At 41.8% G+C, this 24,574-nt stretch overlaps 2 protein-coding genes across 6 annotated transcripts; one reads left to right on the top strand and one right to left on the bottom strand.

Moving 5' to 3' along the window:
- Positions 1-609: 609 nt before the first annotated feature.
- Positions 610-5,103, bottom strand: LOC140274569 (uncharacterized). Of its 2 annotated transcripts, none has more exons than XM_072369890.1 (5): positions 4,716-5,103; positions 3,266-3,474; positions 2,953-3,147; positions 2,558-2,764; positions 610-2,184 (listed from the first exon to the last, which is right to left on the bottom strand). In XM_072369890.1, exons 2-5 carry the CDS (start codon positions 3,467-3,469, stop codon positions 1,075-1,077), a joined length of 1,716 nt encoding a protein of 571 aa, XP_072225991.1. In that variant the 5' UTR covers positions 3,470-3,474; positions 4,716-5,103; the 3' UTR covers positions 610-1,074. The 2 variants fall into 2 exon arrangements, with proteins under 2 accessions (XP_072225991.1, XP_072225992.1); XM_072369891.1 differs by having other exon boundaries at positions 4,747-5,103.
- Positions 5,104-5,143: 40 nt separating this feature from the next.
- On the top strand, positions 5,144-24,363 carry ehmt2 (euchromatic histone-lysine N-methyltransferase 2). 4 transcript variants are annotated; one of them, XM_072370360.1, is made up of 27 exons: positions 5,144-5,192; positions 7,649-7,718; positions 8,841-9,011; positions 9,326-9,588; positions 9,676-9,742; positions 9,854-9,936; positions 10,023-10,163; positions 11,830-11,944; positions 12,666-12,749; positions 13,767-13,903; positions 15,465-15,608; positions 15,745-16,067; positions 16,158-16,388; positions 16,775-16,857; positions 18,293-18,399; positions 18,515-18,637; positions 18,739-18,840; positions 19,517-19,621; positions 20,215-20,369; positions 20,543-20,710; positions 20,794-20,938; positions 21,021-21,098; positions 21,314-21,429; positions 21,756-21,842; positions 21,936-22,014; positions 23,317-23,492; positions 23,673-24,363. In XM_072370360.1, the coding sequence occupies exons 1-27, from the start codon at positions 5,166-5,168 to the stop codon at positions 23,851-23,853; spliced, it is 3,561 nt and encodes a 1,186-aa protein (XP_072226461.1). In that variant the 5' UTR covers positions 5,144-5,165; the 3' UTR covers positions 23,854-24,363. The 4 variants fall into 4 exon arrangements, with proteins under 4 accessions (XP_072226461.1, XP_072226460.1, XP_072226459.1 ...); XM_072370359.1 differs by having other exon boundaries at positions 9,851-9,936; positions 18,739-18,852; XM_072370358.1 differs by lacking the exon at positions 5,144-5,192 and adding an exon at positions 6,219-6,775 and having other exon boundaries at positions 9,851-9,936.
- Positions 24,364-24,574: the final 211 nt, after the last annotated feature.

Here is a 24,574-nt window from a genome sequence, read left to right as displayed (position 1 = left end):
AAGAGGAGCAGCCGTGATATTCAGAGATGAATCACCGATCTGCTTTGGACGAGGAGATGATGCTGGAACTTTAGTTTGGTCAAATGAAACAGATAAAGATGACTGACTGAAGAAAAGCAAAAGCACATTTCCACAATCATTGATGACATGGGGCTGATGTCAGGTAAGGGTCCAGAGGAGATAGCAGTCATTACAGTAAATGAACAGGTGGACTTTTGGACTTTTTTCTTGTTCCATCAGTCAAGAGGAGGTTTGGTGATGCCGAGGTAATTTTACAGGATGATAATGCATCTCGCCACAAAGCAAAGAGCGTTCAAACTTTTCTCCAGGAGAGACACTTCGGCTCAATGAGCATTGTTTTTTACTAGAAGTCAAAATGTTAGAAAAGCCAGAGGAGCTGCAGCTGCTCTTTGGTGTGTTTTCCAAAGTTAGATTGTTCAGCTATTAAATCTGTGTTCAGATGTGCTTAATAAACGTCTTCTAAGCCTGGTGATGCCAAACGTCTTCACATATGGCAAAAATCTTTCTGAAAGGTTTTGTGCTGCAGGTTTAGAGACGTCTGAAGCATTTGTGGAAAGAAACACGTGAACAAATCACTAAAAGCGGGAATCCTTCCAATACTTTTATTTACAGTCTTTTACAGGACATTTTCTTTGATTTGGGTTTAGTCACCATCCTAAACACATTACAAAATATCTGATCAAAAGTATCAATATTTCCAAAACCTTTGACTTTAACACTTAAGAAGAACACACACACACACACACAATAAAAAAGGCAAGTATTGTATGAATCAGCTTTGGCTTCAGGATTCTGCCATTGTTCACATGGTCTCACTGTCACAGTTGACTCTGACTCTAGTTAAGCACAGCCATCGCTAATGTAGGTACCTGTTTTTAAAACCGTCTTTAGAAAAAGGCTCACCTGCTTTTAAATGTGTCTGTTTTGAGCAAATTTGATCTTGGCAGTCAGAATTTAAAGGCATCGGAGTCATTTGTAGCACTTCTTAATAAAAACATCGGGACTGTGACAGCAATGAGCTGTCGAGGACTTTGGACGGCTGCGTCTCTGATGCTATGACACTTGCTCAGTGACCAGACATTCCTGGTCCTCCTCACGTACTCTTGCCGCCTCTCCGCTGGCTCTCTCTCTCTCCTCCTGCTCGTGTAGGGAGTTCTGGCCGGTGGTCTTACCGTGCTGTTCCTTTAGGTGGCGCCGCAGAGCGGGCTTGTGAGCAAAGCGGGCGTGGCAGTACGCACAGCGGTGTGGCCGCTCGCCACTGTGGAGGTTCATGTGGTCTATCAGTGTGGACTTCTGGGTGAAAGTCTTATAGCACAAGGGGCACTGGTGAGATTTGCCGCCCCCTCGGTGCACCGCCATGTGTCGGGTGAGGTTGGTGGAGTGGTGGAAGTGTTTGCCACAGCAGGGGCAGGCGTACAGCAGGTGAGTGGACCGCGAGTGGACAGCCAGGGAGTGGGCTGAGGGGAAAGTCATGCCACAGTGCTCGCAGATTACAGGGCCGGTCACGCTGGAAGTAGACCCCACCACAGCAACAGACTCGTCCCCTCCCTCATTTGCTCCGACAGTGGTCAAACCTGAACTCCCCTCACCGCAACTAGACTCTTGTAGTGAAAACTGGTTTATACTGCTAGCTGCAGTGGGGGGGGCTTTTCCTCCATGAGCATCGCCCGTGTTCAAGTCAAACCTGGGAATTTCAACTGAGACGTAACTTCCTGCTGACTTCAGCCCCTCTTGGCTGTAGTCCAGGCCGAAACTCCCTGCCAATCCAGCCGTCGTAAGGTACCACAGGTCCTGGTGGTGAGTCATACTGGACGGCCTTTTCTCCTGCGATGACACCCACCTTCTCCTTTTGAAACCCCTCCCCCTGCCCCTCCCTCTGCCACGACCAATTTTAGGGTCAGACAGTCTGCGCCTGAAGGCACGGAGGCCCTCGACTGAAAGTGCCCCCGAACTGAGATCTTCCGGGTGATTCAGGTCATATTCGCTGCCGTCTCCTCCAATCACAAACCCGTCCGTCTCTGGGTAACAAACATCTTGAGGAACCTCAGAATGAGCGCCTTTCTCATCCCCCCTTTCGATGTTCATCTGATCTTCCTCAGAGATGTACACTCTGAACACATCACACTCCTCGCGTTTGGTTTCTTCTTCGTCTGATGTGTTGACCTGGAACAAAATTGTGGACCAAATAAGTTGTCGAGCGTTAGATATCTGAAAGCAGCAAAAATCACCACTGAAATATCCAAGCGTTGTCTTTAAATGAAACACTCTGTCCAACCAAGGGTCAGAGATTCAAAGAATATTCATGCACAGTGAAATCTCATCCAATAAATGGACATCTAGACCCAAATAAGCATCCATTGGACTGATTTCCAATGGGTATAAAAAAAAGACTTGGACTGATTGAGAAAGAGGAGTGAAACTAAATTTCTTTCAACTCTTTACTTGCATTACACTTAAAAACACTCATTTCTGTGAGTGAGGTACCAGTGGAGACTTTCAGTACTGCAAATGGCGATTTAATAGCTAAGAAAGGCACCTGAATACATGGCCCATCCAGCATGGGACCGTCATCATGGTGTTGAGTGCTGCCCTGAGCAGACGCATCGCCATTATCTTCCTCCAGTGAGAGCACAGTGGGGCTGTTTGTGGGCACGGGGGAAGGTCGAGTGGGGGAAGGCGATGCAACAGAGTGAACGCTGCCGCTGACAATCACCGGCCTGGTCTGGTTCTCGTCTGCAGTCGACTAGAGGAACAATTGGGGACATGGAAAGATGCGAGTGCCTAAAATTCTCCAAGTGTGTTACCATGTGGAAAAATTGAAAAGATAATGAGTTGCAAAATGCTTCCTTCGCAAAAAACATAGATATAAATAATCGCATCACTGAAACTGAAGAAAACAGCGTTCAAAAGCAGCTGATCTGGAAGACCAACCTTCGGCGGACCAGGATTTTTTAGCTGAACGTATTTCTCCAGCGCTCCTCTGCAGCGCTCCACAATGTGCTCCATCTGAAGGTAGCTGGCAGCAGTCAGATAGTTCACAATGTCCTCTGGGTTGAACTGTAGGAATCCAGTGTAACACGACTGAAGCAGATCACACACCACCGACGCGCTATACAGCATTGACACCTGGATTTAAAAAAAAAAAAGAAAAGTAGAACAGAAACACAGACGTGCCATTTTTACTTTGCATAAGAGAGTCGCAGGGAGCTATGGTGGCAGTGTGTGTGTGTTTATGTTGACCTACCTGAAGCCTGGGCGAAGGATTGAGGAGGAACTGGTCCCTCAGGAAGGGTGAGCAGGCGGCCAGAACCACCTTATGACCTCTGAATATTTGGTTGTTGCTGGCCACAATTGTGATGTCACAAAAATGCTGGCGGGACCTGAGCGAGTTCATGTGCCTCAGGGTGGTGTCCCCGTGTCCCGGTAACCGGAAACACACCATCTCCATATTGTCTGGGGTGAAGAGATGCAAGTTACTTCAAATGCCTAGAACTGGTCATCCATTAGAAAATGACTCAATAGGGTTAGATGATGAGAGAGCAGACGTGACAAGATAAGACCAAATAAAAGCTTCTCAAACAACATCCAAAGTGTCTGACATGTCACTGCAACCTGGCATCTGGATCAATGAGCTCCAGCTCCTTTCTAGCATCACGTGAACTCAAGTTATCAGCACATCAGAGCTTACAATGCAGCCAGGAAGGGTGTGATTAGAAGCTACTTGCAATCAAGCTTGTATTAAACATACTTAGTGATTTGTTCTAACAGTGTTTTTAAATACACTGAAAACATATTTGAGAGAACTGAAACCAATAGCATGCAGGTGCACTTGTACAAAAAAGCCTCAGATAAGAACTGGAAATGTGCAGCTTTGAGAATAAATCTTTGACAGGAATTAGGAATTTCATCCTCGCATTAGCAAAGATTTGCTAAGAAATCTTTTCTGACCCTTTCAAGACCGAACCATTCACTGGAAAAAAATAACTAGCAGATCAGTATTGAATAATCTCACGTGGAACACCTTTCAAATATTTCCATACGAGTAAAGAGCATCTGAAATATTCATCATCATTTAAATGGCTATGGTGAGTAAGAACTATGAAAACTACTATACGAGTATGATAATTGTTGATTTATTACAATACAATAAGGGTAAATCTTGAAGGGACTTTAAAACAAGCAATTAAAAAACTGTTATAATGGCCAAAGAGGAAGAACTAGTTATATGTTGCCACTCAGACTGAAAAGTAAATCACAAGTTCATAGGATTTTCTCACTTGTAATGGCACCTAAGAAAGATATAATAATAGTTTAATATCAACGTAATCCAGGGCAGTATATGTTGTCTTGTCACTCATTTCAGACTATTTAAATCAATCCAGTATCCCTAGAGAAAGAAGAGAAAGGTTGAAAAGCCAGGCTAGCTACCATGTTTGGGCGTGAAATAAGCTAGAAAAAATATACGTTTGTTAACCTATGATAAATCCATTATCTCAAGTCGATACTGTGACTGTTAACAAAAGGTTGTAATCAATACTACTACTACTAATAATAACACAGATGTTTTGTTTTTTTTAAAACTCCTTTGTTCTGGCCCAGCTAGATAACTGTTAGCTAACGTTAGCTCGTATCAACTCGATACTTATATTCAAATTCATGATAACCAGTAACTAGCCACAGGAACAAAAACTCACCAATGATCGTCAAACTGTGCCCGTCACTCACATCCGCCTCTCTCGTGGTTGGGTGTCTTGTGAGCTTTCTAAAGAAACAAATCTGGGTTTGTTTAAACGGCACGACCGTCAACTACGGAGACGTTGGCTGACCAGCACAATCCGTGCATCTCACCGACGCTGGTAGCTACTACCGCGATCTCTGTTTACTTTTCGGCCTTATTTGGAGGAAGTGCATCTTGTGACACACACACACACACACAAGGAGAAAAAAATCCCAACCCGCTGCTGATTCGCCACTAAACTGACTTTGAATCGGTTTCCACGTGAAGCTTGATCGCGCGAATTGTCGTGGGCTAAGAGTACGCACACTGATTTCTGATCAGCGGTTTGAAATCAATGGACTCTAAGAGGCGGGGCTTGATCTGTGACGCACGACGTACATATACGTACTTACGTTCGCTGGGAAACATGTCGGCATCTCAGACAACGACAAAGGTAGCAAACCTATTGCAACTCAAAAAGGCTTGCCTTAGAAATGTGTTGTTATTTATTTGCTTTTTTTAGGACGCGTTAGCCTGCTAAGCAAAACTATGCTAATGATGCTGCCGTCTACACGTCGCACTTTTCTTTATTTGCTGGGGATAATTACTCTTTAGTTGCAATCTGTTGTACAATGCTAGCAGTGTTAGCATGCAATAGTTTTATATTGACAAAATGACTGTCATAGTATTGTTAATGTTTGCAGTTTTTGTCTGGCTTGACCATTTATATTCTGCATAGAACTGTGATCTTGAGTTGGATTTGAAGGTCTTTATTCGGAGTTCAAACCGGTTTTAGAAGAGAGGCTGTTCCTTTCGCACACTGTGATACCTATGAATCTGTCCCAGTGAAAAAAAAAGATTTAAAGAAGTCAGTGTGAACTCTTGCTTATTATACCCTTGTGTATACAGGGTTTTCTTTGCGGAAGGATATTGCTTTTATTTGTGTAAAATGCATGAATGAATTTGATTGACTAATGGCGGCAGCTGACGTAACGACAAAAAACCAACAGCCATTGGTTGAGAGGTTGATTTTTAGCGAGGCGAATGCTCAAATCTATATCCAACACATAATATCCTGTTCGTTTGGCTGCACAATAAAAGCTTGAAACAGGGTTTTGTATGCGATATCCACAGCTCAACCTCTCAAACTCTACTTATAGACAGTTAATTACATCTTCAATAGTTTTTTTTAGAGGTGCTCATATGTGACATAATTGTAATGTCTCATTCTGAGAAATGTTTTCATCAATATTGATCTCGAATATTATTTAACAAAATTAGAATATGGTTAAAATGTTGATTGATACTAAGACCACTGATAATAATCAGCTGAATGTCATAGCGGTAAAAATCTGCTGTGGTTTAAGGAAGAAAAGACCCCAAATATAGTTATCAAGGCTTTTATGATCATAATATTTTAGTCAGGGATCAAATTATTCATAAAATGAGTATGAGCCGACTCCTTAAATCCCTAGAGCTTTTCAATCTGTCAGTACCACTTGATTTAAATATGAAGTAATCAAATTGTACATCTCATCCCAGTGCAGTCTTCATTTGGTTGGTTGGCTGAGGAGTCCTGTGTCATCTGGCATTTACTAACTCGTGATGCTGATAACTGCAATGGAAAACAAGACACAACAGAGGAAAGGGGGGCACTTTTGCATTGCCCCAAATTGCAGCAATGAGTTTTACAGAGTCAAGAGTCAGGGAAAGAATATTCACTTTCATACTTTGCCCATAAAGCGGCAAGCGGTTCTCCAACGCTGGCTAGCTGCTCTGAAACGAGACAGTCCTCGAGTAAGCCCTAAAGGGAGGGTGTGTAGTGAACACTTTGTAAAGGAGGATTATCTGGAGGAGAAGGTCTTTGAGTCAGACGTACTGGTGACTCGCAGGACCAACAAGCTGAAGGCTGAGGCTACTCCCTCTGTGTTTGACTTGTCCTCCACTGGGTGTCCAACACTGTCTACTAGCAAAGAAACGGCTGTGTCCTGTAAGGAAAAGGCTCAACGGCGCACCAATCTGGCAGAGCAGAGAGAGGTACAAGTGACAGAATAACCACTAAATCCAATCAGCACTATCTTTGATAAAACTAGTCTTTGTCTTTATAATGACATCATGGTTATTTATCTTTTTTTTTTGTCAAAGCACAGCCATCTGGTTTACAAGATAATGACTTGATGATACTTTTACTGTGGCAGGAAAGGAAGTCTTGATATAAAACAGCATCTCTGTGGAATTGAAAATACACTGTTCTCCCTCCGATCTCCATCCAGTATCATCTGGGCTCTTTTTTTTTTCTCCCCTAAAGTCGTTGAATTATACACACTGTGCAGAATTCATTCAACTAAATTGTGATACTAAATCATTGATACAAAGGCAATATGATAGAAAGGCACAGCAAAACAGATCTGAGTACCAAAAGTAAGTATATTGTAACAGATACTTTGATACTCTGAAAAGCTTATCAAAGTGACATGTTCTGATCATTCATACCACCGCTAGTTCTCCATCTTTTTACATGCTAATCCCATAAATGAAGTATATAACATTATAGGGGAGGAACCTTTTTTTGTGTTTGTCTTAAAACAACAATAAGACCACCGTAATCCTGGGATTTTTGGCTTTACAACTGACCGCATCATTTTAGTTTCAAGACATTTTCAGTGAAATGTGCGCCCAGATAAACAGTCAGCACCATTAAACCATAGCAGCAGAAAATGTGGAAACAATTGGAAATGACAGGGTTGTTGTGAAGTTGTTCAAATTTAGCAGGAAGTGGAAAAGCAGAAACATAGCTGCTTGTATTGTATTACAATGAACTGCAATTAATAAATAGTTCCAAGTAGCCTGTGACCCCAATAATCTGTTATATTTCAATTATTTTTGCTTGTCTGTTGTCCTCTCTGGCAGGAGCTCCCCAAAAAAGATGGTGCAGAAACACCAGCAGAATCATTAGCAGGACCAAGTCAAGTAAAAGATGGTAAGTTTACAGTTGCAGATGACTGTGATCATGATTAATTTGTTGAATATTTGAATAAGACATATTTCATAGTCAAATAACTGTATTTATATGTACAACTGCTGTGTGATTCATAGAATAAATCAGGTCTGGCTTCTCCAAACATACTGTCATAGTCTGATTTGCATTTTCATTTAATGCTTTCTAAAAGCTTCATCATTTGAATACCTTCAGAACCGTAGCAGAAGGTCTGTGGGAATGTGCAAACACTGTCACATTTTTGGGTCAGCTATGTATGGCGGTGCTCTTACATATCTCTGTTAATATTATGTGTTTATCCTCTGCTGGATACGCAGCTAAATATAATAATTATAGCAAAATCTGGGTAGAAATATAGTGCGTACCCACTGTAAATAAATCTACACCACTGTCGGCAAGCATTAATTGCCGACTCTTTTTCCTTGGCTTCTTTTCACTAAAACTTGCCAAAGATTTGGTGAGCCTTTTCCCTTTCTGAGGGACAGAGAGTCGTTAATTATACTTGTTCATTCTTGGCTCATTCGTCGACCAAACTGTGCGCCCAGTAGTTGAAGATCTGGGTGAAAACGGTTGATATGATTCCTTGTATTAATTGTATTTTGAAAGTCTTGCATTGTTCCGAGGCAGATTTTACACAACATATGTTTTATTTAGTTACTGCTTCCCAGTTAGCTAATAAAATCCTAAATGTGTCCAAATCTCAGGGCTTTTAAACATTTAGTTTTAAATCACTTCCCCCTGAGCCGTGTATTCCTCCATATTGCTCATCACTAACGTTAGTGTGAAATAGGCGTCTGCGTGGTTCAATGTACTACTTCTTCTTCTTTGGTGTTTTTACGCCAGTTTAATTAATCTACTTCTTCAGCTTCTGTGTTTAATTAAGGTTAAACGTAAAGTCATGTGCTAGCTAAGTTTGTTTCGAAAATCAGTTATTAACGGCGGTAAAGTTAATTTTTACGTCATGTTGCTGTATTGATTCAGAATGGATCGATATTGATATAAGAATTGAGAAATGACCACACCTCTACAAATGAACATACTTTGTGGCATTGTTTTTCACATTACTGTTTTTAAAAATCCGCAATTGCTTTGAATGTGTCTTAGATAATGCAGCCTTGGACTCATCTGCCGTTGTTGGACTCAACAACACAGAGCCCGTGGGTGGTATGCCATCGATGTTGTCCTCTCAGCAGCCCGGGAAGGAGGCATCCAGAGTGGCGGAGGATAGAGACAGGTGGTCCCCTGCCTCCTCCCCGGTGAACAAACCTACTGCAGGTGAGGCTGATTTAATCTGCTTCTGATGTTACAGGCAGGTTGGTCCTAAAGCGCTTAAATCTTAGCAAACCAGTGTGATTTTGACATGTGAAGGAATGATAAGAGTCCTGGCTTTAAGGTCATGCAGGTTTAATGCAATGTTTGATCACAGATCACATTAATTCAATTTGCTTTTTTGTGTTCACATTAAATCTCTACTGAGTCAAATGGTGAACTCTTTTCTCATGTCAGTGAGATTTTAGTGCTCATGTCCCTTAAACTCCAAGTCTTTGACCTGAGAAAGATTTATAGTTATTTTTTCACTTCTTTTTCAGGGCATGCCACAAAGTCCCTTTCATCAGCCTCTTCATCATCGTTGTCCTCCTCTCCTTCTACGTCTTCATCGTTGTCCCCTGGTCGGGCGAAGATGACTGTTTCAGGACCTGCTAACAGTAAATCCATCAACCCACCTGCTCCTTCATCCTCCTCTTCCTCCTCTGCCTCCTCTGCCACAGCTTCCTCCTCTCCCTCTATCTCACCCGGCCCACCCAAGATCCACCGGGCTCGAAAGACCATGAACAGGCCTCCACCAGGGCAGGTGAAAAGGAGTTGGTTTCTATTGAAATCCTTCTGTTCCAGCGTTTAGTCACCACCCATTTGATCACTTTCTGTTTTTTTTCGACAGATGAGTCAAGTTGAGGCTCCTCCTGCATCTGTGACTCCCTCTGGATCCTCCTCAAACTCTGAAACTGGTTGGTTGCTTTAGAAAACTCCGACTAATGTTTAATTTGAATGACCTTGAGTGCCTTTTTTTTTTTTAAACTAAGCCTGTTATATGCTATGTTGCTTTGTGTCTCCAGTAGTTGCAAAAAAGAGAAAACTGGGTCATTTATCAGACGGCACACCTGAGAGGTGTGAAAATATTCCAGACAATGCTCAAACTGTGGTAAGGTTCGCAATTTGCATTCGATTTTACAGTGAGGCTTCAGTTCTCAGTGTTGACACAATGTTTTTTTTTCTTTTGAAACCCAGGAGGACAAATTATTCCATAAAAAAGCGGAGGCTGTCGCAGAGACGCCTTCGATGAAGAGCAGAAGCTGTGTGGGGAGGTCAGAGGACGAAGGAGGCAAAAAAATTCAGATTTCCAGTCCGTCCACACGAGACTCTGAGAAGGTGCAGGCCTTTGATTTATTGGTTGTGATCCCTTACTATTTATCATAGTAACACGTTTAAAAAAAAAAACATTTTTCCTTTGTAGAGAAAGGGAAAGATTATATATTTTTCCCTTGTTGTTCTTTCAGTTGAACGAGCTCAGGACGCAGAATAATATGAGTGATTCTATATTACAAGCTTGTTGAATTACTTTCTGGGATCGTTATAGCTGCATTAGTTTCCTATTTTCATCTTGAAAGTCCTCAAATGACGTCGGGTTAGTGTTCTTGATCAGCCAAACAAACAAACAGCGAGTGAATAGAGTTAGATCTTAAGAAAAAGAGCAGCGCTCTTTTCTCTGAAACACGGGTTGGCGTGCCCTTTGAAGACCGCAGCGGTCTGCTTAGAGGTGAAACCACAATGCAGAGGACAGATATTAAGTATTTTGATCTCCTTCCTACTGTGGACTATGTTACAGATGTTGATAAATTGTGGAACGTTCATTTTTATGGCTTGTTTGACCTGCGAGGATCCAGCCACTGAGATCCAATGGTGGGAGCACTTGAGAGAGACTCCAGCCAGCTGTTTGCAGCGGTGTATCCGTTAATCAAAAGTTTCAAAAAGGAGTCAGTTGTAGCTATTAAAGCTCAACTCGTTATCACTTCGGCTCTTTACGAGATCAATCCACTGAGCATCTCCTGACTGTAGTGACGACTGAAATGTCACTTCTCTCAGTGGATGTGCAGCCCTCGACCCTCAGCTGCTGACTCTGCTGGTTTGTTTCCAGATCTGCGGTGGTGCCGCTTTTCAGCTTCACTTTGCACAAAACAAATCCAGTTTTTCTTGCTCTCATTGTTCCTCTGTAGTTTCAGTAGACAGACCAAGTTCTGCAAATGTTGGCACAGAAAACACCTTTCTGTGATGAAGGCATGACACTATGCAAGCTAGTTGCTAATACGAAGCTAATGCATCATAGTAGGTCTATTGATAACATTCCTGGGCGGGGTCGCTTTTCCTCATCTTATCTACTCAGTCTCACTGCGTTAAGGAAGTGTAATTTTATACCTGGTTTAAGAATGTTGCACAGATCTGTTTAGGAAAAATAGTTTAATACTTCAATAGTTTTCTACTTGTTTTAAGCATCTTTTGTTGTGCACATGTAGCACGTTTCCTTTCAAATAGGTGTAACTGTCTACAGATTCTCAAAGGGACCCAGAGTAACTTACTGAACTAAGCAGCTACAGCCCTCTCACTTTGGTTGATGATCATGAGTGAATCATCGGATTAAACATTGAACACGCAGACGAGCTTCATCCCATCTGTTAAACATGATGATGTTAGTGGCATGGTTTGGGTCAGTTTTTTGCTGTTTACTGTATCTTGCTATCTGCAGTAGGACAGCTTGCCAACATAGTGTTTTGATGCTTTTCTTGCTAATTTTATGCCACCAAATGCAGAATAATGTGAAAACATTGCTCCTTTTGGCTGCTAATGGTTAAAAACTCAGCAAAATACCTTTTAACAAACTTAAAACTGCATCTCAGCAATATGACATAATAGCCAGGACCTCAACAATTGTATTCATCCTGTTTAAGTTAATTCTACCCTCCTTTTTTCTTTTTTTTTAATCTTCCACACCTGTGATATTTTTACATTGAGATAAACATTCAGAATTTCTGCCTCACAGAGTTTGGAAACGCAGAGAATCGTCCGGAGCAGAAATGAGAGCGAAGAGTCTTCGTGGCTGCCATCAGATCAGGACAAAGAGAGAAACCTCGTTGATTTGGTGGAGGCAGAGGAAGGTACGGGACAGCATCTGCAGATGAAGTTTCCCTGCTGCAAAGATGCACTTAGAATTAGCTGTCACATTACGATGAAGACCGTCTGTGTGCAATCAATGTCTGACTAAAGTTTAGAGCCTCTTTTAAAACGCTACATCTTGGAGGCAAAGAAACACCTGAAGCATATCCACAACAAGATCATTGAAAGATACCAATCAGGGTAAGAATATGAGAAACTCAAAGAAATGTAAAGAACACTCACCCTTCAGAGGGAGTCTACCGCTACATGCTCTGTGGGAATACAGAGCTGGGCATTTATGGAAGAACTTGTTGTTTCCTTCAGCTTTCCTGTGGAAGCAGATCTGATGCAACTTATCTATCCTTTTACCGTTCAACACTTTTAAGACGCACAAAAGAATATATAGAAATAAAAGCAAGGTCCAGATGTTTGAGTGTTTTTTTCTTTTTCTTGTTGATTCAGTTCAATTAAATTAAATAAAAAAAACTTTATTTGTACCCGAGGGGCACTTAAAGGCACATAGAGCAGCAAACAAGGCAACAATGTAAACACTAAACAACTGTAAACAACTGATATGTGAACTGGGCCTTCTCACTTTCCCTCATCCCATTCAATACTTTGTGAGAAGCTTTGTAAGAGGAGCGAGTTGATACTGTGGCTTGAGTCGAGTCTCAGGGTGTTTTTTGCACGACCAGTATTTATATTTCAGTTTGTCCTCAACAGAAAGGCCTGGGGAGTACACCGAGGTTCCTTTGGGCGCTCTGGACATCGCAGCAGCTGACAGTCTGACTCTTTCTCCTCCTCCTGGTAGGTTTAATACAGTTCCAGTTTCTGTAAACTGTATATTAAACCTGCTAAACGAAGGGATTTTAAAAGCGATATTAGCTGCTGTGAAAGCACTGGTGGGATGGAATTAGTTATTAACAGGATCCTTTTGTCTGTTTTTAGAAAGAAAAAAACGAGCATGGTTTAGTTTTGGTCTCTTACATGTCTTACATTTGCAGTTTTATTTGTTGTATGTAGAAAATTGAACTAATTATTTTAACATCTTGCACAGATTTTTTAACCTTATTTATTGATAAAGTTATTATTTAAAGAATTTAAATGAAGAATCTCAGTCACAAATAAAAATAATTTGTGGTTACAGTTGAAGAATCAAGAACAATTGCATGAAATGTAGATTCATATCATAAGTGAACACTTCCTCACATAGTTTTCTGGTAAGGACTCCTGCCTGCAAGCTGTTTTCAGACATGAACACTGGACAGTTTCCTGAAAATGTTCATAGAATATGGTCGGGACTTTACTCCATAACCTGTATTTGCTCATGAAATCCCAACAGGAGCGTCTCCACTATCATTGGAGTCCAGTTTAGTTTGTGTGTCACAAACAGAATGAATTGTAAATTAACGGTAAAATAACATCTCGCAGAAAAATACTAGATGAGCAATTTCCATCTTTGTCTGCTTGAGCTTGAAACTTTGTATTTAAAGCAGCTTCAGTATCAAGAGTCTTCTATAAGTAGACCAGGATAATAATAAATAAAGAGCAGTATCCCTTTCTTTTGCACTTGCAGTTGGTAAAAATTGGGGCCAAATGTACTGATTATTTTCCACATAAACTCATTGAGTTGAAATGTTTGGTATTTTGGATTTAAAATAACTGAAGTTATGAATCAATCACCAGATGAATTGTCTTGTTTCAGCCCGGCTATAAATTAAAACCACATATTCAGGGTCGGTGGCCTTGTTTAGAATACGGTCTTTGTTTAATTTAATGTTGAATGTGAAAAAGGCTCCATCGATCCCTCCCTCCTCTCTGCAGAGGGAAGTGATGCGGGAGACACGGAGCGGCTGGAGGAGCTTCCTCTGTGCAGCTGCAGGATGGAGGCTCCTCGTGTCGACAGCACCAGCAACAGACTCAGCAGACAGTGTATGGCCACGGAAAGCAACAATGGAGAGGTTTGTCCCTGTGCTTAGTCTTTGTTTTGGCTTTCCACGTGGTGTCTTGGTTTTATCACCTGCACTTCTAATCTCTGTTCAGCTTCATGTGTGATTAAACATCATCTTTATAGAGTTAAATAAAGAGGTGCTCAAAGTAGGATTCAGGAGAGAGATTTACTAACGTGAGCTTTGGAAAACACTGATGGAGAATTGCTTTGCACAGAAAAAGTGAAGTTTTTAATTTGTGCTGATACTGCTTCAATCGACTGTTCATTCCGATATAATTTCACGCCGTCTTTGTCGCCGTTTGTGAGCAACACGCTGAGCTGCACTCTGCCAACTTACTGCCTACATGTAGCAACACATTGGACAAACCGTGACTAAATTCCTTGGAAAAGCGCCTCGAGAACAGCTGCTGGAGCGTGCCCGTCTAAAACCGGTCTGATTGACCAGCAGTCACATTTTACAGCAAACAGTTGACTAATCGTCGACCCCCAAATATATTTAGCATGCCAGTCACGTATTTTCATTTTGTGTGAGTCATAATGGTGAAATCTGCTACTCCTGAACTCTGTGACGTGTTTTTTTTCAGCCCCTCCCTCCCCTCCGTCTTACACACACACATATTACATCGACTCTTCCCAGCTTAATACACACATATTGGATCAAAATGCATTGTTGGCAAGAATAATTGTTTTGTTACACCGAACCAAGTAGATTTACTCAAATAAGCACCTACCGAAAGATAAAGCGACTTTCCGAACAAACTTTATTTTGGTTGCTGTTCCTTTCTATACAAGAAAGTCTTATAGCTTCACCACAGTTTAGCAAGTGCAGGAGGAGCAGCACGACAACTGACTGAATGCGAGTGAGATCGAGGAAGATTAGTTACTCATGTAAAAATGAGCAAAAAGTGCAAAGAAAAACCTGGGTGACTCTCATTTGATTGCAGTCTTTATATAATTTGAATGATTTGATAGGATCATTTAAAGTGCATTTGACATCATTCGTGTAGCATCAAGTTAAAACTGGAACATTTAGCCAAATTTGTTTAAAATACCTGTTTATATAATTTATAATAGACAGGTATAGATATATCTTATCAGCCAGCCTGAGAAGCAGATAAAAGGTGGAATAAAGGACAAAACAGTGCTATTAACATTTACATGGGATTTCTTTGTAGGTTATATAGATTTAGGAAGGAGGAAACATTTAAGATGAGAAGACAGATCTTGATGGGATCAGTCTTATCACCCCACATCTTAATAATAGATAATTATGCCGATGCAAAACTGTTGTAAAAACTGACCTATAGGCCAAACTATCCAACAGTGAATTTTTAATCCATTTCTTCACCTTATCTGGGTGCAACTACTTTTACTGGGTTAATCAAATTTTTTAGTACAAAACAAGGACTCACAGTTACCAAATATTCATGTAATTTGAAAATATTTGTTCTCCATATTGTGTTTTTATATGTTGGACTTATTCAGCCATGAAAAAAAGGTGTAAGACGTAATTCTTTCTGTTGTTAGACCATCATGCAAACTCTTTAATTTCCGTTTTTCTCCCCTGTCAGCTGCGGCCGTGCACCAACTGGACTGTTAAAGGCGAGACCATGCGGCCATCCAGCCGTGTCCCGCTCATGGTGCTCTGTGACGTCCATCGCTCACACATGGTCAAACACCACTGTTGTCCTGGCTGTGGATACTTCTGCATAGCAGTAAGTGTTAAAATAATCAAACCTGCCACCATTCTTGAATAATACAAAATCATGTTAATTTTCAGCATGAAAGTAATGTTTTTACATCTGTCTTTGTTCTCTTTCTCCTCTTCTCCTCATTTTTCTCGTCTTTCAGGGCACTTTTCTGGAATGCTGCCCTGACCAGCGCATCGCTCACCGTTTCCACCGGGGCTGCGTGACGGTGCTGAGCGGCGGGCGCAGCAGAGTAAACGGCGGCGGTATGCTTTTCTGCCCCCACTGTGGTGAAGATGCCTCGGAGGCCCAGGAGATCACCATCCCCTCCTGCAGCTCTGCTACAGCCTCTGCCACCACTGTCGTCACCATGTCCGCCTCCTCCACCACCACCCCGTCTCTGCCTCCGTCTGTCCCCACGGCACCTTCCCTCACTGCCTCCACAGGAGGGATGAAGGATGGGAAGATGCCTGAACGACCTGTCAGGTAAGGTCGGATAATAACTTAGATATTTTGTAAGTCATTTTATCAATTGCCTAAGAAATGTGTATCTTTTAAATCTTTCCCTCTTTTCAGCGCTCGTATGCGTAGTCATGGCTTGGTCACGCTGGCAGTGGAGCAGCAGCCTCCGCAGCCTGTAGCCTCCGCAGTGACAGTAACCACTGTCCCCCCAGCAGAGGAGGGAGTGGACAGTGTGGGACCCTCCCTTTGTATGCCAAATGGAAAGCCAATCAGCCCCAGTGCACTTCCACCTGGGCCCAGCAGGGCGGCGCTGCAGAAAGCTATTCTCATGCAGGACACTGAGAGGTTTTGAGTCTTTCCTAAACATTTTAGCTTAAACTCTCAACTTAAATGACATTCTTATTTGTCTCTTCCAAGTGTTTGCACGACAGACTGTTGATACACTTTTAGGCTGGCAGTTATATATACCAGCAATATTTAAAGATTTATCTGATCTACAGCAGCTGAGACCTGGCAAAGAAATGGCTCAAATCTCCAATCAGAGCATCTCCACCATCTCTAGAAATCTGTTAAAAAAAGTGAGCTGCAAACAGAATCTGAATGACACAAAATCATACGTTGCACCAAACGCATGCTACTCCTCTTCCGGGAAAAGTTTTATTGCTCTCTGGAAAACGGGATCTCAGACTATTTCAGGCCAAAGTGGTAATTGCTATTTTCTGATTCACCAGGAGGAAGAAACTGAGGTTCCACCCTCGACAGCTCTATCCCGCTGCCAAACAAGGAGAGGTGCAGAGAGTGCTGCTCATGCTGAGTGAGTGGTAACAGATGCTCAATTTGGTTTGGAAACATGAAATGTAATAGAATCGTGATAACTGTGGTCACCCATTGCAGCTAAAAGGAAGACTGTAGACTGCTCTTATTAGTTTAAATTAAAGAGCTAATATTACGATAACTTACAAGTTAATCATTCTCTTTTGAAAGTCTTCTACAGTAGATTTACATGCTTTAATGTTCAAAAATAACATTGTTATAATTGTCTTACGGCTCTTTATCTTTTCACTTGGAGTCTGAAATGCTTGGTTTTACTTCCTGTCTGTTTAAGGCGAAGGCATAGGCTGCTGTGATTGGTCAGAAACTGGCGTGAGGCTGCTGTTCGTTCATTAACGCTCGCTTTAACGTGCTGTCATTCCAAATCGAATTAAAAATGTTGGAACGTTGTAAATAAAAACAGAATTAAATATTTTATTCACAAGTAAACGTGGAGAACATCAAATCTTGAAAGTGAGACTGTGTACTGTGTTGCAAAAACTCAAAAATGGGAGGTAAGAGCAGCTGAGAATAACAGCGGGAGGAACATGTTGCAGCTAAAGAGGTGAATGGGAACAGGTCGCTAACATGATTGGGTATAAAGTCTCTCAGGAGTAAAGGTAATCTCTTTGAACAAGGGGCACTGCTGATCATATATGTTGGATGGCCGTAGTAGATCTGCCATAGAAACAGACGTGATCCTGTCATGGGAATCACTGCATGAGCTCAGGAACACTTCCAGAAACACAGGTCATCGTCCCATCCATGAATGCAGGTTAAAGCTCTGTCATGTTAAGAGCAAGACGATGTGAAACAGCTTCTTAGTAAAAGAGTGTCGGACTGACCTGCCTGCAGTCCAGACCTTTTTCCAACTGAGAATATTTGATGCGTTTTGAAACCCAAATATGACTAAGAAGAGCCAGAACTGTTGAGCAGCTAGAATCCTGTATCACACATGAAAGGGACAACGTTCTTCTCCCAGTGGTCCAACAGCTGGTCTCCTCAGTTCCCAGTTTCCCAGAAAAAGAAGTGGGGATGCTGCACAGTGGTAAACATGACCCTGTCTTTAATTTTTGTTGCCACAAAATTCAAGATGAGCTCTAAAATGTCTCTCTTTCAACATTTGATAAGTTTTCTATGTTCCACTGTGAGTGAAATATTAGTTTAATAGATTTAAAAATCATTTGATTCACTTTTTGTGATTTATTTCTACACAGTGTTCCAACTTATTTGCAATTGGGGTTGTAAGTAAAGGAAGAAGGGCCCAGACTACAAATAATTCAGTTCAGGTTCACTGTCCTCAGTGGGAGAGAATAACGCTCTTTGGTGTTTCTCTATCAACCTTTTACATTCACAAAAGAAGCTCCAAAATACACAGACAATCAGAAAAAAAAAGCCCGATATTATCCTCTTTAAATCTGTGTATCTGTACGCTCCAGTGGAGGGCATAGATCCATCATACCAGCCTGACTCTCAGAACCGGCGCTCTGCTCTTCACGCTGCGGCTCAGAGGGGTCTGCTGGAGGTCTGCTACATGCTGGTACAGGTGAGACATTTAACAGCATCTCGATGTCACTGTGTTTCCTGTAAGGCCGCAATGCTTATTTTTGAAATATGTGAGTACTGTTTTCTCTTCTTTCATATGTTTTGCACCCTGACAGGCAGGAGCACAAGTAGAGGCTAAAGACAAGGACCTGAGGACTCCTTTGTTGGAAGCTATCATCAATAACCACGTAGAGGTGGCTCGTTACCTGATCCAGAATGGTGCCTGTGTATATCACGTTGTGAGTGCCTCTTAGGGCTGAAAATAAACTTTGAACAACTACTGGTTTTGGTTGAATGACATTTTTTTGTGCGTGTGATTTAATGTCGTTCTTTTCCTAAGGAGGAGGACGGATATACTGGACTCCACCACGCAGCCAAGCTGGGAAGCCTGGACATTGTAAACATGCTTCTGGAGACGGGGCAGGTTGATGTGAACGCGCAGGTGAGGGAAGAGGTGAAATTTTGTTTGCTCTTGGTGTGAATTTCCATACATATGAAACTAAACTAAATGCAGACTTTTATGAGATAGAATAGACCGATATGGGTTTCCAAAAGAGCTGCACAGTTGTCCAACTTTGATCTAATATATGTTTACATCAATCAAGACTAAAACCACCCAACTACTATTTATTAAAGCCTCCTTGGTTCTCTAAAGCACTTCTGACCTGCTAAGGCCACAACCTCTGGCAGCAGGTCCTTTGGGTCCTGTTGGCTGTGGAAAGCAGCCTCAATGACTCTTGCTTGTTCTGGCCCATTTCCTGGAGGATTAATTGGATCGAGATATGGGGATTTTTAGTTCTTTGAATCATTCTTGAGCAGTTTTTAAGCTCCAGCAGGACATGTCCTCCTGGGATGAGGCGTAAGGTGCCTTTGAAAGGGATTTTGGGACCGTAACACTGTTCAGGTGGGTGGTATGAATTAACATTGACCTGAATGCTCGGACCCGAGCTTTCCTTGCACTGTCTTTAAATGATCACTTGAATCACTTTAACTGTGGGTGGGTTTTGATGCTGTGGCTGATCTGTGTGCAGTATGTCAGTGAATGGCTTTGTTTATCTGTCTTAAGGACACACAGACACTGTTGGGTAATTCTGTGACTTTCTGTTTGGATGTTTTAGGACAGCGGTGGCTGGACGCCGATTATCTGGGCCGCGGAGCACAAACACGTTGAGGTGATCAAATCGCTTTTGAACAGAGGAGCTGATGTCTCCATCAACGATAAGGCAAGTTTATACAGTTAACAGTCTTTCTAGTGAAAAGTTAACGACAATTAAACTTCTGGAACTACAGATATTAGCAGTCTTTGGGTCATTTATTTATAACTTGAATCCCTTGTTTGGTTTGTTTGTTACTTCTTTTCAAGAAGTTAACACACATATGCAACCCGTATTTCATCATATTGACTGTTACAAAAGCAACAATACAAGCACTTTAGTCCAACATATTTGTATTTACACTGATTCTGATTAAGCAGCAGAATAAACTGATGTATAAAGATGTTGTTCAGCCAGTTTATTCTTACTGTTGAAGACTGGACTGGACTTAGTCCAGCAGGGTCCCGGGTCATCAGCTGGAGAAGAAAATGCATTCCTTCTGCTAGAAAAACAAGTTAAACATAAAAATGGTTGCCGGTTATGTTTTCGATTGATTGTTGACAGTTGATCGTTTCATCTCTCTGGTTACCAAAGTTCCTTCTGAAAAAACATTCAGATTTTAGATAGTGGGACCATGATAACGGGTTATAAAACTTTCAATCTGGTTGAATCCCAGTTTAATGGGGTTAAGTGCTGACAGCAGCTCCTTTTTTTCTCTTCAGGAGCTGAACGTGTGTCTCCACTGGGCAGCGTACGCAGGCAGTGTGGATATAGCAGAGATGGTGTTGAACGCCGGCTGCTCCCTCTCCTCGGTTAACGTCCACGGGGACACGCCGCTCCACATCGCTGCCAGAGAAGGGTACCTGGAGTGTGTTACGTGAGTCGATGTCAATCTTTTGAAAGTCTCATTTAAGTTACTAGTCCCCATGCGCGGCCATCACTTCTACTTATTTAGAAACTGATGTTATATTTTACCAACATATTTAAGAAGCTATTTAATACAAATGAAGACTTTGGTGGGCATGATCGCCGTCTGTTTTCTTTCCGCAGATTGTTCCTGTCCAGAGGTGCAGATATTGACATTGTGAACAGGGAAGGAGACACGCCTCTCACACTGGCCCGAGCCGACACCCCGGTCTGGGTTTCACTCCAGATCAACAGGAAGCTGCGAAGGGGAATTACCAATCGCTTGCTTCGAACAGAAAGAATCATCTGCAGGTAGATTTTGTGGCGTTTTAATCATTTTTATTTCCCTTCATCACTCCTTTGTCCCTGATTACACTTGATGCATTGTGTTCCAGTGACATTGCGCAGGGCTATGAGAACGTACCGATCCCCTGTGTGAATGCGGTGGATGACGAGGGTTGTCCTTCAGATTATAAATATGTTTCGGAAAACTGTGAAACCTCAGCAATGAATATAGACCGTAATATCACACACTTGCAGGTAATTTGGTTTAATTTGGGATTTCTTTGTGACTTTTTATTCGAGAAGCACAGCTCATTCTTTTCATTTCTCCTGTCTGTAGCACTGCAGCTGCACTGATGACTGCTCGTCTAGTAACTGCCTCTGCGGACAGCTCAGCATTCGTTGCTGGTATGACAAGGTAAATAACTTTTAAAAGCCACTTGAGCCAGGATGATATCCTCAGAAGAGCTACATGATTGCACAAGGGAAATAGATTGAATTCATTTTAGTATCCACAGACCAGAAATATTTAATAACAAAACATGTTCCGGTGCTATTTCCTACCGGTAAATAAAAAAGAAACATAGATGGTTAATTCAGTCTCCGATTGTTCCACCGTTTTTCCATCACCAGGACCAACGACTGCTTCAGGAGTTCAACAAAATCGAACCGCCACTCATATTTGAATGCAACATGGCGTGTTCTTGTCATCGAACGTGCAAGAACAGAGTGGTCCAGGCAGGAATCAAGTAAGAGCGACACGTTAAACCCAAATGATCCCAACTACATGAGCGACTACACACATGGAGGTTTTTATTTTGAACACAAATGAAGCTACATGCTCTCGTTTCAAACTGCAACAATCACATCTTTAAGGATTTGTTAGAGAGAAAGAAAGCTTCTTCTATCAGGCTTCTTTCTACAGGCTGCTGAAGATAACCAGGACAAGACAGTAATTATTTATCAATCTGCAGCTCAGTCGGTCACAGCTGATTAACACCACTGGAGAGAGGGAGCCATGTGGTGCAAACAGTCTGTCAAAGCCAGATATATAATTGTTCGTTTTTGCCCTCAGAGTTCGTCTGCAGCTCTACAGGACAGAGAAGATGGGCTGGGGAGTTCGAGCTCTGCAGGACATTCCCCAGGGAAGCTTCATCTGCGAGTACGAGAAACCTCTCTGCTTCCACACATCAAGATGTTTTTCATTTAAAAAACAAGGACTTAAAAATCATGCATCCTTCTTCTCAACCTGCAGATATGTTGGGGAGCTGATCTCTGATGCTGAAGCAGATGTTAGAGAAGATGACTCCTACCTTTTTGACCTGGACAACAAGGTGAACCTTTGAATGTAAAGAGAAATTTGGATGGAAGACAGGCATGAGCACAGTTACTGCATATAAAAATGATTTTAAAAAAACAACAACTGATAAAGTAAATAACTGCTCAGACCTGCATCCAGAACTGTTGAACTTGAAAGAAATGTTCAGATAACATTTCTTACAGAGAGTGCAGAGTTAACACTCAATCAGGTGACATGGAATACATGTAGCTTTGTGGAGAAGCTGTCGAACTCACCCACGGTGTTACTTTTACAGAGAAAATTGGACAATATCTGCAAGTTGTGTGCAAGAGTAGTGCATTTGGGTTTAAATTTCGAAATGCAGAAGGAAAAGGAATGGTGCACTTTGCAAAAGTTTGGGCACCCGTTTACTTTTACCGGGGCCTCTTATTTAGCTTATGCAGTACATTAAAAAGCAAGTAAGGCACCACAAATACTGTCATAAAAGACAAAGAAATTAGTAAGTTAAAGCAATGAAATAAGTGGAACTAGAAACAAAAGAATTCAACTCTCAACAGGAATTAAAAGCCATGGAATGAAAGTGTGTTTTAGCTTTAAAAACAGGAAGTGTTGAAGCCTGCGGAACATGCTGAACTGGGGTTAGTGGCTAGGATGCTGTAAGAAAAGGCCACGTCATGCAGTTTTTAAAGTTTAGAGAAATCCTGACTCATCATTTCTTCCCCACCGGCTCCTGTAAGCCGCTGAAAAATGCTCATAATTCAGGTAAAACAGTGGAAAGACGGAAGTCAAGTTGAAATCTGTAAGAAACCTTTCAGCGCTTATAGTTTGGTTTACAGGCAAAGTAAGGCCAGGACCTGTTTTATCAAGCTGCCGTCACGGAGCAGAGAAGAAACCGTTCCTTCAACAAAATGTAAGAACCTTTGGCCGCAAATTTCATGAATTCCATGAAAATACCTCTGAAACTGTTAAACCTGAGGGTGGATCAATCACGTTGAGCAGGGAAGCTTTCACTGATCGAGGGAAGAAATCATTCGATTAAATACTTCAAGCAAACAAGACGATGAAAACAGCTCGTCTTTTACAAGACTTTGATGTTTACTGGAAATAAGTGCAGGAGGTTTGTTGTGAGATGTCATGCCAGACAAAAACACTTCAGATAGTTGTATTAAAGCGGTGTTTTTTTGTACCTCATCTGGAATTAAAGTAGAAAAGATTCAAACATTGTCTATTTAATGAGAAAATGATTATCGTCAGCCTCTTGGTGTGTTTGTATAATGTGTTATCTGGCATCTTTAACTTCAGCAGCTGTTTCTTGCTTCTTTTATTTTTTGTGCAGGATGGGGAGGTGTACTGCATCGACGCTCGGTACTACGGCAACATCAGCCGCTTCATCAACCACCTGTGCGACCCGAACCTCATTCCTGTGCGGGTGTTCATGCTGCATCAGGACCTGCGGTTCCCGCGCATCGCCTTCTTCAGCTCCAGGGACATCCTCAGTGGACAGGAGCTGGGGTGAGAAGCTGACTTTATGACCTGTTACATGCCTCCAACTCCTTCCCTTTCTTTACATCCTATTTTCCGTCAGTTTGTCCATCGGTTCCTCACTCAGACTCACTTCTGTTAGTTGTGCTTTCATCTCTGTTTCCATTTAAACTGGCTCACATCTTATAATATATAAATACTTGTCTTTAGGTTCGACTATGGAGACCGGTTTTGGGACATTAAGAGCAAGTATTTCACCTGTCAGTGTGGATCAGAGAAATGCAAGCACTCGGCTGAGGCCATCGCCTTGGAGCAGAGCAGGCTGGCTCGGTTGGAGGCCTGCTCAGAATCGGGAGCTGACTGTGGGATGACCATGATAGGAAACTCTTAAAACACTTTCCCACGGGGCCTTTGGATTAACCCCTTCGGTTTTACATGCTCACACTAGTAATGGAAATAAACCATGTTGGAGGGTTATCCCGTATGGTGCTTTTTGTTTTGTTTTTTCTACTCGAAATGTTCTTTTCCCTAAACTATCACATTATCATTATATGCTTTCGTGGTAGAGGTCAGGACCTTTGCTTTTTATAAAGAGGATGTGGTTCTGTAGATGCAGTAATTTAACTGTATCTCACTACTTATGCCTTGACACAGACGTTCACCCACCGGCCAAACATAAATACATTTTATATACCCCTACGCTTTTTGTTTTTGTTTATTGTGCCAACAAACAATGCTTTTTGGTGCAGAACCAGATCTGACCAGATTAAAACCATGCTGGACTCATTATGGACCTGTATTATTCTGTTGTTCATGGATTTGTCTTTCTTTGTCCCTATTTTTTATACATATTGTCTCTTTTGTCACTTCTAGTGTAAATAAAATAACTCATGAGTTGATTTATTTTGACTGGCTGTCATGAATATAAAACATATACAACTCGTCAGTAGTCGCGCACTTTCGGCGTTCTTATTACAAAACATCGCTCTCGTCAGCAGGGGGCATTTTGAGCACAATTCAAAGATTGTGGTAAAATTGAGCATAGCTGCTGTATGTACAGTCAGGTAAGGTTAAAGAAAGATGTCTCACTCTGCTTCTGATTCCATGCAACT

This window comes from Leuresthes tenuis, unplaced genomic scaffold, assembly GCF_036924035.1.
Source record: "Leuresthes tenuis unplaced genomic scaffold, fLeuTen1.0.hap1 SCAF_18, whole genome shotgun sequence".
NCBI classification, from domain to species: Eukaryota; Metazoa; Chordata; class Actinopteri; order Atheriniformes; family Atherinopsidae; genus Leuresthes; species Leuresthes tenuis.
The sequence above is the reverse complement of the archived record's forward strand: the minus strand, read 5'-3'. Positions and strand labels throughout refer to the sequence as shown.